The sequence below is a fragment of the Protomyctophum parallelum genome (genome assembly GCF_964188405.1).
Source record: "Protomyctophum parallelum genome assembly, chromosome: 1".
NCBI classification, from domain to species: domain Eukaryota; kingdom Metazoa; phylum Chordata; class Actinopteri; order Myctophiformes; family Myctophidae; genus Protomyctophum; species Protomyctophum parallelum.
In genome coordinates this window covers 76688473-76703625 of record NC_139697.1, presented here as the reverse complement: position 1 = coordinate 76703625, position 15153 = coordinate 76688473, and the positions used below count along the sequence as shown (strand labels likewise).

General features: G+C 41.6%; 1 protein-coding gene across 1 annotated transcript in view; it reads left to right on the top strand.

Annotated features, from left to right (window-relative positions):
• The window catches only part of LOC310875480 (replication protein A 70 kDa DNA-binding subunit-like), a 70632-nt gene extending 58972 nt beyond the window's left edge, over nt 1–11660 (top strand). Inside the window, exon 17 of the mRNA XM_083788724.1 lies at nt 10944–11660. Within this exon, the coding sequence (XP_083644850.1) occupies nt 10944–11093 (150 nt within the window). The 3' untranslated portion in view covers nt 11094–11660. The remainder of the gene's footprint in view (nt 1–10943) is intronic.
• The last annotated feature ends 3493 nt before the right edge of the window (nt 11661–15153 follow it).

Below are 15153 nucleotides of genomic sequence, written 5' to 3'. Positions count from 1 at the left end.
GCGTGATGACATGCATCTGAAAACATCTCAATCTGTTTCAACACAGATTTGTTATGTGGTCATTGCAGCAGGGATAACGGAAAACAAGGCTATGGAATCATTTCTCTTGATTAAGCGCTAATTAGCATTTAGCTACAGTCTGTCTAAGCCTAATTAGATTAATTATTGAAAGGCTAATTTGCTACTGGGGCTGTGTACCAAGCATCCGTGAGGAATGTTTGGACTTAAGCATAGGCTCAGAGCTGCTCTTAACCATGGCCTCATAAAAAAATATGTTGGGATACAGCAAATTTAATCTGACATTTGTCAGCTTCACAAAATGTCTGTAAAAAAACTAGATAAAGTGCCCCTCGGAGCACAGGTCTCCACCAGGGCAAGTCAGCTTGTGGCCTCCTGGTGGCGCTATAATAGGCCAATGTGAAAAGTGTGCCATTTCTTCATACGCCTTGGATGGCAATTGAATTGGATGATTTGAGGCATTTTGTTCCAAAAATGTGTTTCGCAAAAATCCACCTGTTGGTGGCGCTATTACAGGCCAATGTGAAAAGGGTGGGATATATTCCTCAGCCTAGTAGGAAAGTCCATGAAAGATTTCACGTGAATTGCACACTGCGTTCATGATTTGAGGCTTTTTGTTCAAAACGGGCCAATCCTGCAAACTTTGAAAGCCAATGTTAGCCATTTAGGATGGAATATGAAATATCGGACAGATCCGGCTTGAACACATGACTAGAGTGTGTAACGATTTCCAGGATTTTGTTTTTCAAAAGTCGGCCTCCTGGTGGCGCTATAAGAAGATTTGGGCCAGAGGTTCATCGTTGGCATCCAGGGAGTGTGTGTACAAAATTTGGCATCGACCCGGTTAACAGTACACTAGCCTGACCCAGAGCGAGACATTTCTCGTCTAGAGGGGCGGGTCGCGCCTCAGAAATGCGCGCACCCTGATTGGATCTCATCGATCTGTCCGTCACCCCCGGCCCCTCCTCTCCCCCCTAGTGCAGCGCTACGTCACATCATTTAGAGCGACGCCCACCCGGAAGGGTTGACTCCCACTTTTAGACTTGTTCAGCCCACGGCTTTTTCCAGGCTTTCATCTTTCGCGCAGACGAAATGAAAGCCTGGCTATCGAGGCTAACAGTACACAGACAGACGGACACACACACACACGGGCGGAGTGCAAAACATACTCTCTCTCTCTCCCCATGCCTTCGGCCTGGTGGAGACAAAAATAGAAAGACAATAAAAAAAAGTGCCCTTCTGGGCACAGGTCTCCACCAGGTTATCCACAGATCCGTGCAGTTAGAGATAAAAACACTTTTCGGCCAGTTATAGCGCCACCTTGAGGCTGAGTTGAAATTGTTCATGTGGCATTTCGTCCTCGGCCTAGTGGGAATGTGCGTGCACAATTTCACGGAAATCACGCGATGTGTTCATGATTTGCAGCATTTTGTTTGAAACTGAGCACTCCTGTGAACTTTGGAAGCCAATCTTAACCAATCAGGATGGAGTCTGAGAAATCTGAAAGACCCGTTTCGTTGAATGGCTCTAGAGAGACTGTGTACTAATTTGCGTGATGTTTGGACAAAATCTGTAGGTGTACTGTGAAAAAACTTGTTTTGCACAAAGCGGCCTCCTGGTGGCGCTATAACAGGCCGTTCTGGAAAGTTTGGGGCAGAGGTTCATGGTTGGCATCCAGGGAGTGTGTGTGCAAAATTTGGCATCGACCGGGTTAACGGTGGCCGAGATTAGCTGTTCACGGACGGACACACGGACGGACACACGGACGGACGGACACACGGACGAAGTGCAAAACATACTCTCCCCACATGCCTTCGGCCTGGTGGAGACAACTAGAAAAAGTGCCCTTCTGGGCACAGGTCTCCACCAGGTTATCCACAGATCCGTGCAGTTAGAGGTGAAAACACTTTTCGGCCAGTTATAGCGCCACCTTGAGGCTGAGTTGAAATTGTTCATGTGGCATTTCGTCCTCAGCCTAGTGGGAATGTGGGTGCACAATTTCAAGGAAATCACGCGATGTGTTCATGATTTGCAGCATTTTGTTTGAAACTGAGCACTCCTGTGAACTTTGGAAGCCAATCTTAACCAATCAGGATGGAGTCTGATAAATCTGAAAGACCCGTTTCGTTGAATGGCTCTAGAGAGACTGTGTACCAATTTGCGTGATGTTTGGACCAAATCTGTAGGTGTACTGTGCAAAAACTTGTTTTGCACAAAGCGGCCTCCTGGTGGCGCTATAACAGGCTGTTCTGGAAAGTTTGGGGCAGAGGTTCATCGTTGGCATCCAGGGAGTGTGTGTGCAAAATATGGCATCGACCGGGTTAACGGTGGCCGAGATTAGCTGTTCACGGACACACGGATGGACGGACGGACGGACACGCGGACGGACGGAGTGCAAAACATACTCTCCCCACATGCCTTCGGCCTGGTGGAGACAACAACACAGAGATAGCCTGAGTAGTGAGTACCAGACTGCCAGACTGCACTCAGTAAAGCCCAGATCAATTAAAAACATATAAACATTGCCTCCAGTGTTTCCAGAAGCATGAGGAATACCTTGTATCACTGTGTGATGCCTGTTAAGGCCAATTTTGACAAAGAAGGGTCCCGCACACTGTCAGAAACTTGCCAAAAATGTTGCTTTTTATTCAACGTTTCTTCATCAGGACAGACAATCTGTCGTTATAGCATTGCTGTAACGGCACCACAAGTGGGCTGTATATAGTGGAGTGCAATAGGTTTTTTTTAAAGTGCTATTTTAAAACATTATCTATACACATGTGAACTTTTCATCAGAGATCGTCTCTGATTATTTGACCCAGGTATTTACACTTTTTCACAACCTATAACTTCACCTACCAATGAGAAAGAGGGAAAGGTGAGCTTCTGGTAATGCTTCCTTAGTTCTAGAGATCATACCCACACTCTTTTTAGAGTTTAACATTTAACATTATATCAAACAACATGCCGTATTTTGAGCAGACCCCGAGTAGCTGCTGTAAGGCAAGCCAGCAGCACTGTATGTAGACAGTACAACTATATAAGCAGAATAAATGATATGATTAAGGTTATCCCCACCATTAGAATGTACATGTGTTTGGAAACGTGGTAAGGCATTATGCTGATGTGGCTACTGTGGCCTTACGGGTCTATTTGACTGAATTTGGTATATAAATCTAACACTGAACTGCCTCCCCCTGGCCAGCCGGGGCGCCTGATGGAGGGGAAAGGAACTGGTTGGAATAACGTGTTCCTTCCACGCGCTACATCCAACCAGGGAAACTACCCCCTGTCAGGTGGAAAGGAGCACTCAGGCATGAAGGAAGCATGAGTTCAAGTCCGTTGCTCTCCCCTTGTCCCCCAGGGGACTAGGTTGGTGGAGGGTGTGTAGAGCCCAGGATCACATTAGACGATTGACACAGGGGTGAAAAATGGGTTACAAAATCGTGGGATAAAAAATATATTTAAAGTCCGTTGCTCTCCCCATGTCCCCCATATATGGAGACTAGGTTGGCGGAGGGTGTGTAGAGCCCAGGATCACATTAGATAATTGACACAGGGGTGAAAAATGGGTTACAAAATCGTGGGATAAAAACGGGGGTCTGTGGCCTTATATACCTTATACCAAACTGAGCGTCCTTGAAATTAAACGGTTTGAGAACCACAGCTCCAACCTGTCTCACGCTCTCTCACTATAGTCTCTCTATGTATCTGTCTCTCTCTCACTATAGTCTCTCTATGTATCTCTGTCTCTCTCACTATAGTCTCTCTATGTATCTGTCTCTCTCTCACTATAGTCTCTCTATGTATCTGTCTCTCTCTCACTATAGTCTCTCTATGTATCTCTGTCTCTCTCACTATAGTCTCTCTATGTATCTGTCTCTCTCTCACTATAGTCTCTCTATGTATCTGTCTCTCTCTCACTATAGTCTCTATGTATCTCCGTCTCTCTCACTATAGTCTCTCTATGTATCTCTGTCTCTCTCACTATAGTCTCTCTATGTATCTGTATCTCTCTCACTATAGTCTCTCTATGTATCTGTCTCTCTCTCACTATAGTCTCTCTATGTATCTCTGTCTCTCTCACTATAGTCTCTCTATGTATCTCTGTCTCTCTCTCACTATAGTCTTTCTATGTATCTCTGTCTCTCTCACTATAGTCTCTCTATGTATCTGTCTCTCTCTCACTATAGTCTCTATGTATCTCTGTCTCTCTCACTATAGTCTCTCTATGTATCTGTCTCTCTCTCACTATAGTCTCTCTATGTATCTGTCTCTCTCTCACTATAGTCTCTCTATGTATCTCTGTCTCTCTCACTATAGTATCTCTATGTATCTCTGTCTCTCTCTCACTATAGTCTCTCTATGTATCTCTGTCTCTCTCACTATAGTCTCTCTATGTATCTGTCTCTCTCTCACTATAGTCTCTCTATGTATCTGTCTCTCTCTCACTATAGTCTCTCTATGTATCTGTCTCTCTCTCACTATAGTCTCTCTATGTATCTCTGTCTCTCTCACTATAGTCTCTCTATGTATCTCTGTCTCTCTCTCACACTATAGTCTCTCTATGTATATCTGTCTCTCTCACTATAGTCTCTCTATGTATCTGTCTCTCTCACTATAGTCTATCTATGTATCTCTGTCTCTCTCACTATAGTCTCTCTATGTATCTGTCTCTCTCTCACTATAGTCTCTCTATGTATCTGTCTCTCTCTCACTATAGTCTCTCTATGTATCTCTGTCTCTCTCACTATAGTCTCTCTATGTATCTCTGTCTCTCTCTCACTATAGTCTCTCTATGTATCTCTGTCTCTCTCACTATAGTCTCTCTATGTATCTGTCTCTCTCTCACTATAGTCTCTCTATGTATCTGTCTCTCTCTCACTATAGTCTCTATGTATCTCTGTCTCTCTCACTATAGTCTCTCTATGTATCTCTGTCTCTCTCACTATAGTCTCTCTATGTATCTGTCTCTCTCTCACTATAGTCTCTCTATGTATCTGTCTCTCTCTCACTATAGTCTCTCTATGTATCTCTGTCTCTCTCACTATAGTCTCTCTATGTATCTCTGTCTCTCTCTCACTATAGTCTTTCTATGTATCTCTGTCTCTCTCACTATAGTCTCTCTATGTATCTGTCTCTCTCTCACTATAGTCTCTATGTATCTCTGTCTCTCTCACTATAGTCTCTCTATGTATCTGTCTCTCTCTCACTATAGTCTCTCTATGTATCTGTCTCTCTCTCACTATAGTCTCTCTATGTATCTCTGTCTCTCTCACTATAGTATCTCTATGTATCTCTGTCTCTCTCTCACTATAGTCTCTCTATGTATCTCTGTCTCTCTCACTATAGTCTCTCTATGTATCTGTCTCTCTCTCACTATAGTCTCTCTATGTATCTGTCTCTCTCTCACTATAGTCTCTCTATGTATCTCTGTCTCTCTCACTATAGTCTCTCTATGTATCTCTGTCTCTCTCTCACACTATAGTCTCTCTATGTATCTCTGTCTCTCTCACTATAGTCTCTCTATGTATCTGTCTCTCTCTCACTATAGTCTATCTATGTATCTCTGTCTCTCTCACTATAGTCTCTCTATGTATCTGTCTCTCTCTCACTATAGTCTCTCTATGTATCTGTCTCTCTCTCACTATAGTCTCTCTATGTATCTCTGTCTCTCTCACTATAGTCTCTCTATGTATCTCTGTCTCTCTCTCACTATAGTCTCTCTATGTATCTCTGTCTCTCTCAATATAGTCTCTCTATGTATCTCTGTCTCTCTCACTATAGTCTCTCTATGTATCTCTGTCTCTCTCACTATAGTCTCTCTATGTATCTGTCTCTCTCTCACTATAGTCTCTATGTATCTCTGTCTCTCTCACTATAGTCTCTCTATGTATCTGTCTCTCTCTCACTATAGTCTCTCTATGTATCTCTGTCGCTCTCACTATAGTCTCTCTATGTATCTGTCTCTCTCACTATAGTCTCTCTATGTATCTGTCTCTCTCTCACTATAGTCTCTCTATGTATCTCTGTCTCTCTCACTATAGTCTCTCTATGTATCTCTGTCTCTCTCACTATAGTCTCTCTATGTATCTGTCTCTCTCTCACTATAGAGTCTCTCTATGTATCTGTCTCTCTCTCACTATAGAGTCTCTATGTATCTGTCTCTCTCTCACTATAGTCTCTCTATGTATCTGTCTCTCTCTCACTATAGAGTCTCTATGTATCTGTCTCTCTCTCACTATAGTCTCTCTATGTATCTGTCTCTCTCTCACTATAGTCTCTCTATGTATCTCTGTCTCTCTCACTATAGTCTCTCTATGTATCTCTGTCTCTCTCACTATAGTCTCTCTATGTATCTGTCTCTCTCTCACTATAGTCTCTCTATGTATCTGTCTCTCTCTCACTATAGTCTCTCTATGTATCTCTGTCTCTCTCACTATAGTCTCTCTATGTATCTGTCTCTCTCTCACTATAGTCTCTCTATGTATCTGTCTCTCTCTCACTATAGTCTCTCTATGTATCTCTGTCTCTCTCACTATAGTCTCTCTATGTATCTCTGTCTCTCTCACTATAGTCTCTCTATGTATCTGTCTCTCTCTCACTATAGTCTCTCTATGTATCTCTGTCTCTCTCACTATAGTCTCTCTATGTATCTGTCTCTCTCTCACTATAGTCTCTCTATGTATCTCTGTCTCTCTCACTATAGTCTCTCTATGTATCTCTGTCTCTCTCTCACTATAGTCTCTCTATGTATCTCTGTCTCTCTCACTATAGTCTCTCTATGTATCTCTGTCTCTCTCTCACTATAGTCTCTCTATGTATCTGTCTCTCTCTCACTATAGTCTCTATGTATCTCTGTCTCTCTCACTATAGTCTCTCTATGTATCTGTCTCTCTCACTATAGTCTCTCTATGTATCTCTGTCTCTCTCACTATAGTCTCTCTATGTATCTGTCTCTCTCTCACTATAGAGTCTCTCTATGTATCTCTGTCTCTCTCACTATAGTCTCTATGTATCTGTCTCTCTCACTATAGTCTCTCTATGTATCTCTGTCTTTCTCACTATAGTCTCTCTATGTATCTCTGTCTCTCTCACTATAGTCTCTCTATTTATCTGTCTCTCTCTCACTATAGTCTCTATGTATCTCTGTCTCTCTCACTATAGTCTCTCTATGTATCTCTGTCTCTCTCACTATAGTCTCTCTATGTATCTGTCTCTCTCTCACTATAGAGTCTCTATGTATCTCTGTCTCTCTCACTATAGTCTCTCTATGTATCTGTCTCTCTCTCACTATAGTCTCTCTATGTATCTGTCTCTCTCTCACTATAGAGTCTCTCTATGTATCTGTCTCTCTCTATACCTTACAGAGCCATGGTTGATAGAGAAAATGTACCGATGTTGAGAAAGGAAAAGAGCATGTAAAGATCTTTTCTCTGAGTTCAATTTGAAACTCAGGACTTTGCTGAATTTCTCCACAGATAGTAATGGGGCTAGTTCTAATTGCATTTGCCATGTACGGGGAACATCCGGCTTGTGCGTGCGAGCACGCCTCAGTCAATACACTGGTGTCAGATAACACTTCCTTTATACTCCTGTATTAACAGACCAAACATTCAGCATATAACGCACGCGCACACACACACACACACACACACACACAGACACACACACACAATTAACATTCATGGCGTGTCAAGTCTGCATGGGGAAGAAGACCTTCCACCACTACAGGCAGGGAGATCCTCTCCGTCACTGTAAAAATGAGTCTGACATTTATATATTTACATTCTTTATTAGGAACAGATGCCCTTAAAGACATTAATACAATATACTGTAAACACACATCTCTCTCTTAGCACATCATGGACTCTATACATTTCAAGGACACATTAGCACATCATGAACTCTATACAGTTCAGGCACTCACCAGCACCACACTATACTGTATATTACATCATACACCGGATGATCAAGGACCTCAATGGAAATGAACTGTACATTTCTTCTTCTTTTTTTTTGCGTTATCCTGTATCCTGTCAAATGTATGTTACATTTATTTCATAATCAATAAATATATCAATCAAGCAATCAATCTACCAAGTTCTACTTCAGTAAGCTAAGGCCTCATTCACACGTATCATCAAACACCAATCAAGCAAATGTTTGGTCGTTTTTTTAGGCCACCACAATGCTTTTCCAATGGGAGTCACATGGTTTGACCAAACATTTTTGTTTGATGAGTGGGGAGGGGCAGAACACCACCAGCAATCAGCAATCAAACACAAATGTTTGGTCAAACCATGTGACTCCCATTGGTATAGCATTGTGGTGGCCTAAAAAAACAACCAAACATTTGCTTGATTGGTGTTTGATACGTGTGAATGAGGCCTAAGAGAAATGTGCAAGCTCCCTATAGACAAATCCACGGAGAGCTTCCCTGTAGGCCATCTCTATGCCATCAAAGCTGCGGTGTCAAGCTGACCCGTAGCATTGATTGCATACAGTTGGCCTACAGGGCAGCCCTCTGTGGAAATCTGCATTTCTTTGAGTCCTGATCATGATTTCGTCAGGAGATGCATCCATTGTGGTCCATTAAATGTAACATTCCATCAACTACTTGGCTGCTGAATAAGGCCAAATACAACTGAATGCTATTGATTGCAGTAGGCTTCTTTTTAAGGTGCTTTCTCAAAGACTTTGCACAACGGGAGCATTCATTTTGTGCGATTAATTCACATTATTTAAACTGCCGTTTTGACATGACATCTACACAGAACGCATATATAATGAGGTTGATAAAGCAATATAATTATTTTTCCGCAGATAATTGCATTACGTGAATGAATGAGGCATCAAGTTTATACTTTAATGTGAAATATTCGCCGACGCATATCGTTTATTCGCCACGCTCCCAGTTTGTAAGGACCTTTACTCGTTCAGTATGCTGTCTCTTAGTGTTTATTTATTGTGTGTTATTTAAATGAGTTGTCATCTGTGAAGTAGACCACCTCTTTGACCCCCGTCCTGCCGTCACCAGACAAGGGGAAATAGAAAATATTCATAAAGCTGTTGGAACGCATTTGAGACAGATGGGTTAATATAGAACCACCCTTGCTGGTTGTGTACACTATGCTTGAATAGTTAATTACGTATGATGCATTGTCCCGTGGTTAATTATCCTCATTTTCAAAGCGGAGGAATTTTTGCTTCTAAGCACTCATGAAAGAAAACAACACCTGCTTTGAATGTTAGTAGATGCTTGTTCATCACAAACCCATAGAGATGTTTGTGAATTCGATGTGGGGAACAATGACCAAGAGTCTAAACGCCCCACCCCACTACTGGGAATTGGTCTAAGGGTGGCACTAAAGGAAAAGTAATTCAAAATAATTTAAGGGGCATCGTCTGGGAAGCATATATAGCATAATAGCCTTTATTGATAAGGCATAGTGGAGATAGACAGGAAACGCGATTGGCATTGGACAATCGCTTTTTGGGGTGCGATTAAGGTCACATTCATACCAGAGAGCTTTGCTGCGATTAAAACGAATCCTGCTGCGCATTGTCAGAAAGTGCGCTTCGTTTGGCAGGTGTGAAGGCTCATTCGAATCCTAATGCGCAGCAAATAACCGCATTTTACTTTTTCGAATCGCACTTGACTACGATTCGGTGCAGGTGTGAATGCAATCCGCAGTAAATAAAGGAAATGAAGCAAACATAATGTGGCGGGTGAGGAGCTGAACACAGTTGGAGACGGTTAAGGCATATTTTACGCAGCGCAAAGATGTCCCGTTACTGTGGATAGACGTGGTCGAATAAGGAGACTGAAGCCCTGATCGAAATGAGGACGTGTAGGCTACATTAATCAATTGCTTAAGAAAACACATAAAAACACTGCAGTGTATTATAGCCTACATAATATTCTGTCTGTCTGTCTGTGCGTGCCGTAAACATGGAGTGCTGTCACTGTGTGGGACTGGGGAGTTATATCAGTGCGCTCATGCAGCGCTGCGCCTCCATGCCCAAAAGAACAGTGTGTGGCGGCTGCGTGCGTAGAGAGAGAGAGAGGGGGTCCCAGACGGCACGACACATGCACGTTATGAGTGTAATTTTATCACCATAGATTTCACTGTGTAGGCTATAGTTTATGAACGGAACACATTGATAAAGGTCCCCCTTGCTGCGTTTCCAATTGCTGCGAATGACAGTGTGAAGGCAAACCGCAGCCAATTAAATATGCAAGAATCCCGTTTCCCCGCCCATACGGATCTGAGTCTACCGAAGTATTAGGTGAGAATCTGACCTTAGTGAAGGGCTAATTATCTAGCAAGACTATCCTGTCACTATAGGATAGTCTTGCCAGATAATTGGATATTTCAACCCCTCACAGTAGATTCTAGTGTGATAGGTTAAGCCTCCTGATTTGCTCACAGGTGATCAGGGCCGCCCCGGAAGGTTTCTGAAATGAATGATTACACCAGTCTCTAAACAATCAGTGGTGCGATTGTCTATATAACGTGTTTTCCCAGACACATCACAACCGCTTGTCTGTTGCCACTGAAAGTTTAAATGATTATCTGCGTGCCGTTTAGGTGCAAATAGATTTCAAAACTTTGTGTGACTCCTGTCATGTGAGCCCAGCTTTAGTCATCTCTTATACATTCTATTGTGAGAGGTATAAACTATAGCGTCAACCTTAACAGTGATGGCATTCAACCACTATAACATTCTGATGAGCGAATAAGCAAGTCACACTGTTTGATCCCACATAATTTGTTAAAAGCTCACACAAGTTGTTGGCTTTTAGATCTATTTACATCAAATGTTTGCCACAGAATACGGACGCCATGGTTCATGAGGTTAAGCATTATGTTATATAATTGTAATTCTCTTTTTGTTTTTATTTCTTCCCCAACCTTCAGGATGAGAGTCGTTTGAGGACCACCGTAATGGAAATCCAACCAGTTGACCACAGGGAATACAGCAGGAGGCTGATCAGCAACATCCGCAGAATGGCCAGCTGCCACCCCAATCTCGACCCCCCAGTCGTCAAAAAGGCCTCCTCCAGATAAGACTACAGTATCTCTTTAACAGCTGATCTCGGAGCAGCCTTTCCCAGCAAAGAGATAAGCACATGTTTGGACAGAAGTGTCTTCACACATTGACAGTTTCCAGAAAATGACTGTTACAACAATATCTTTGTAAAAAAAGTATATATATACGTTTGCCCATTGTGCTTTGATTTCACTGTGTGTTGCAATTTAGACATACTTTAAACATACATATTTTATTTTGTTTTATTTTATTTTATTTTTTAATTGTCGCTATCGCTTGATTTGGAATTTGTAAGAAAGAACATAGTAGATTGCTCAGAGGGCATATGCTGCGTGTTAATTTATCTTACTCAATACATAATAATGAGCCCTCAACTTTAAAGTGAATGTGTTTTTGTTGACTCTGCTTTTAGAAAGCAGCGAGCCACGGACAATGTCTCTAGTTTTCTTTTAAATATTGTTTTAAAAAATATGATCACGTGTATTGTGATGCAGGTGCATGTGTGCATTCGTGCCGTTGGTCACTTGAGTGGCTCGTGTGTGTGTGTGTGTGTGTGTGTGTGTGTGTGCGTGCGTGCGTGTGTGTGTGTGTGTGTTTAATTTATCTTTACACACATCTTGTTTATGTTCATCTCTCAGTGGGTGTTTATGTCAAACAGGGAGAGAAGTTAGTGATTAAAAAAAGAATCATGTTTAGTTAAAGAGTGTCTGTCTCTATCATCTGCCCCGCTAATGGAGCCGTGTGCTTACTGTACATGTATGTACTGTATGTAACTGTCTATTCTCAGGGTTTGTTTTGGCATACAAAGCAAAACAACTGAGCTAGGGGTAGACGTTTTCTTAACCGACCGGGAAAGCCGTTGGCTATACTTAGTGTGTATAAATTCATATCATACATCATACAACAATTAGAGAGAATAGCTTGTACTGTATAAATTACTTCATCATCATACAACAATTAGAGAGAATAGCTTGTATAAATGATTTCATCATCATACAACAATTCTCAAGAATAGCTGATCTGCAAGCTTGTAGATGTACTGTTGCATTGAAAATTTGAAAATGAACATTTTACAATTTTCATTCTGACCAGAAGCAGGGATGATATATCTCCACCGGCCATGAAAACTAATGACCGGGGGGCATATATCATGTTTTTTTCTTCCCCATCCCCCAACAAATGGAACCCTGGTGATGTGATTGTTTGATATGACGTTCTCTGCTCCATCTAGTTCCACTGTAGAAGCAGGTGAACTCTGATGCCAATGGAAGCTCCCTAGGGCACATGATATGCACACATCCATTGTGGAAGTCTGGCTCCATGCTGCCTGCTTGCTGAACTAATGTGCCACATCAGTCTCCGCACCACACAGGATGGTTAGGAATGAGCCATTCTCTCCTTTCAGCCAACACCAGAAGGATTGGATTCACTGGCTCATTGGATGAGAGATAATGGAATCCTGTCCTCGTCTTATTCTACAACAAAATACCTGTTTACAGTATGAATCTTTTCTATGATGCTGTTTAAAGAATAATGTTTTATTCTCATAAATCAAACATATTATGCTACTACTACCATTAGCCACTTAAACCTTATATACGTCATTGACCAGGGTCCTGTCCTTTTTCCCTCTGCACCAAATCTCTATTTTGTTTTTCGCGGGTTATTAAATTTGGGCAGAATCGGAATGCTAGGGTAGTTAATTCAAGCAAGTGATTTCAAACCACGGTTGTTTTATTGTGGAATGACGAAGAAATCATGCTTACATCATATGCACTATATTTTGGTAGAACATCACGCAAACATGCCGTGGTGATAATTATTTTCTTAAACGCAATCAAAGAAAATTAATAAACCAAACTCATCTCTTAAAACAACTCAATCTTCCATATCACCGGACAGCTGTTTTGACAAAAGGACTGCTTTTGTTTTATTGTTTGATAAAACTTCTGACATGGATCGTTCTTTGGTAAAGATATTTTCTTCCTTTTTCCCCCCCCATTCACATTTTTAAATCAGTGGAGGTACAATAATAATTCTAGACATGCAGGGGGAGATAAAGAGCAAAGCCTGTAACTATTGGGGTGTTGGAACAGCAGGTGCACTCTGCCCTGCAAAGCCAAAGATTTCTGAAAAACGGGTTTAAAAGTGTTTCAACTGGTCAGCCAAACGAGATATCGGCATCTCAGTTATATTACACTAATTGAATATCCGTTCTTGAGGTAATTATTTATCCCCCAAAAATCACAAAGTTAAATTTGACCTTTGGGATGCATAAATAAGTTGGTGTTAGATTAATTGTCTTATTCTTTTTTTGGGTGTCATCAGAGCTGTGATGCATCAATAACTTGCAAGTACTTTTACTTATACTTTGCTACATCTTAGATCCAAATATTCTACTTTCTGGATTATTATTACGACACATGGCCTACATTAACCACTTCAGCCCTATATACATTTCGACCATTCGATAATGGCAGATGAAGCTCACAATTGAGCTTGTAGATCTTGTATTTTCAAACGATTTTTATACATTTGAAGTACCAAAAGCACTGACCCCAACATCTGTGACGTAGAACCAGTGACCAGGACACGGCTACACAACGTTGAACTTGAACACCAACATCTGGCGATACATGAAAAAAGGGGATTTAGCGGACAACCCAGTCTATTAGCGTCTAATCTATAAGTGCTGAATCCACTCAGTTGAGAATAAGTTATAAATCCACTCACTCCACTGTTAGAATGACCATTTAGAGAGGTTTAGTTGTGCAGTAGTAACGGTAAGATGGTAGACCATTTTGTTTTTGTGTGCAGACAAAGTTTGTTGAAAATGTGCTGTCACTTTAAGACGGAGCATCTCATCTATATTGAGAATCCCCCTCTGACTGTTTTACATTACTTTGGAAGATATTGTTCACAAGAATTATCTGTAGCCTAGAGGGAGAATGAGACATGACTTTTTCTCTTGTGTGCTGTTTACACTCAAGACGCCGGAGTACAAGGAAGACCATTTGGAGGTGACATTTTTCTTTAGTGAGGTGCGACTCAAGGGCGTGACACTGATTCACGTTGGCAGGACTGTCTCATTTATGCTCAGAGTCTGTCGCACACAGCAAAGTACTCACTAGCATCAGTACCATCATCTACTCCTCGCTGCCGGCGAGCCATGCTGTGTGTGTGAGGAGGTTTCATCCCCATTTCACCTTTTGCTCAACTTTCTCCATTATCTCCTCCTGCTTTGTAGAGAGAGGACATTCTATTTAGTTATTTTAATGTATATTTCTTTCAGTTCAGGAAGGTCATGATTTCTATTCGTGTGTTTTTGTTTTTCTCTGAGGCGGCAACAGCAATCGACTCATAATCTATCTGCCAGGTCTAGCCAGCATTCACTAAATCCAGGTTTCATATTTAAGTGTGATTTATATATATATATAATGTATATTTATATATTCATACGTGGCAGAGTATTGCACAGTACATTGGGTATTACACTGTAGTCAATGGTGAAGGGACGGGGGGAGTGTTTGACGAATGACGGAAGAGCTATGCTCCTTTGAGGAAGTACTGTAAATGACTAATAACCCAGGCTAACAACAGTGTTTGACGTCTATGGCACTAATCTTTCAAAAGATTACTGGATCAAAGGTTGGACGATTTCAATGACCAAAGAGGGAAAAAAGACTAGTTGTAGAATAAATGTTCCATTACTGCTGATATGCAGAGTGCAGAGAGTGCATCTGTACGCACCTTGTACTGAATGACGTGCGTTCAGCACTTTTCAAAGTCAATTCCAAGGTAAAGCCTTGTCCGTGATTGAGACTTAAGATTGACAGAGAGGCTTCAGTCTGCCGACCCCAGCGCACCACCTCTGAGGAGGTCCCATTATGTGGCAGCAGGAAACTCAATGAAGAGATTACATTTCATTCTTAATTTCCCCTGTAGTATTAACCCCTCAAGAATTTTATCAAGGAGTAACACAGTAGAGAATTGAATTGGTGCATATCTTCTTTTACTGGGATATGTGACTGTAGTTCCTTTTCCCCTCTCTGTCTCTCTCTGTGTATTCCATTCCAA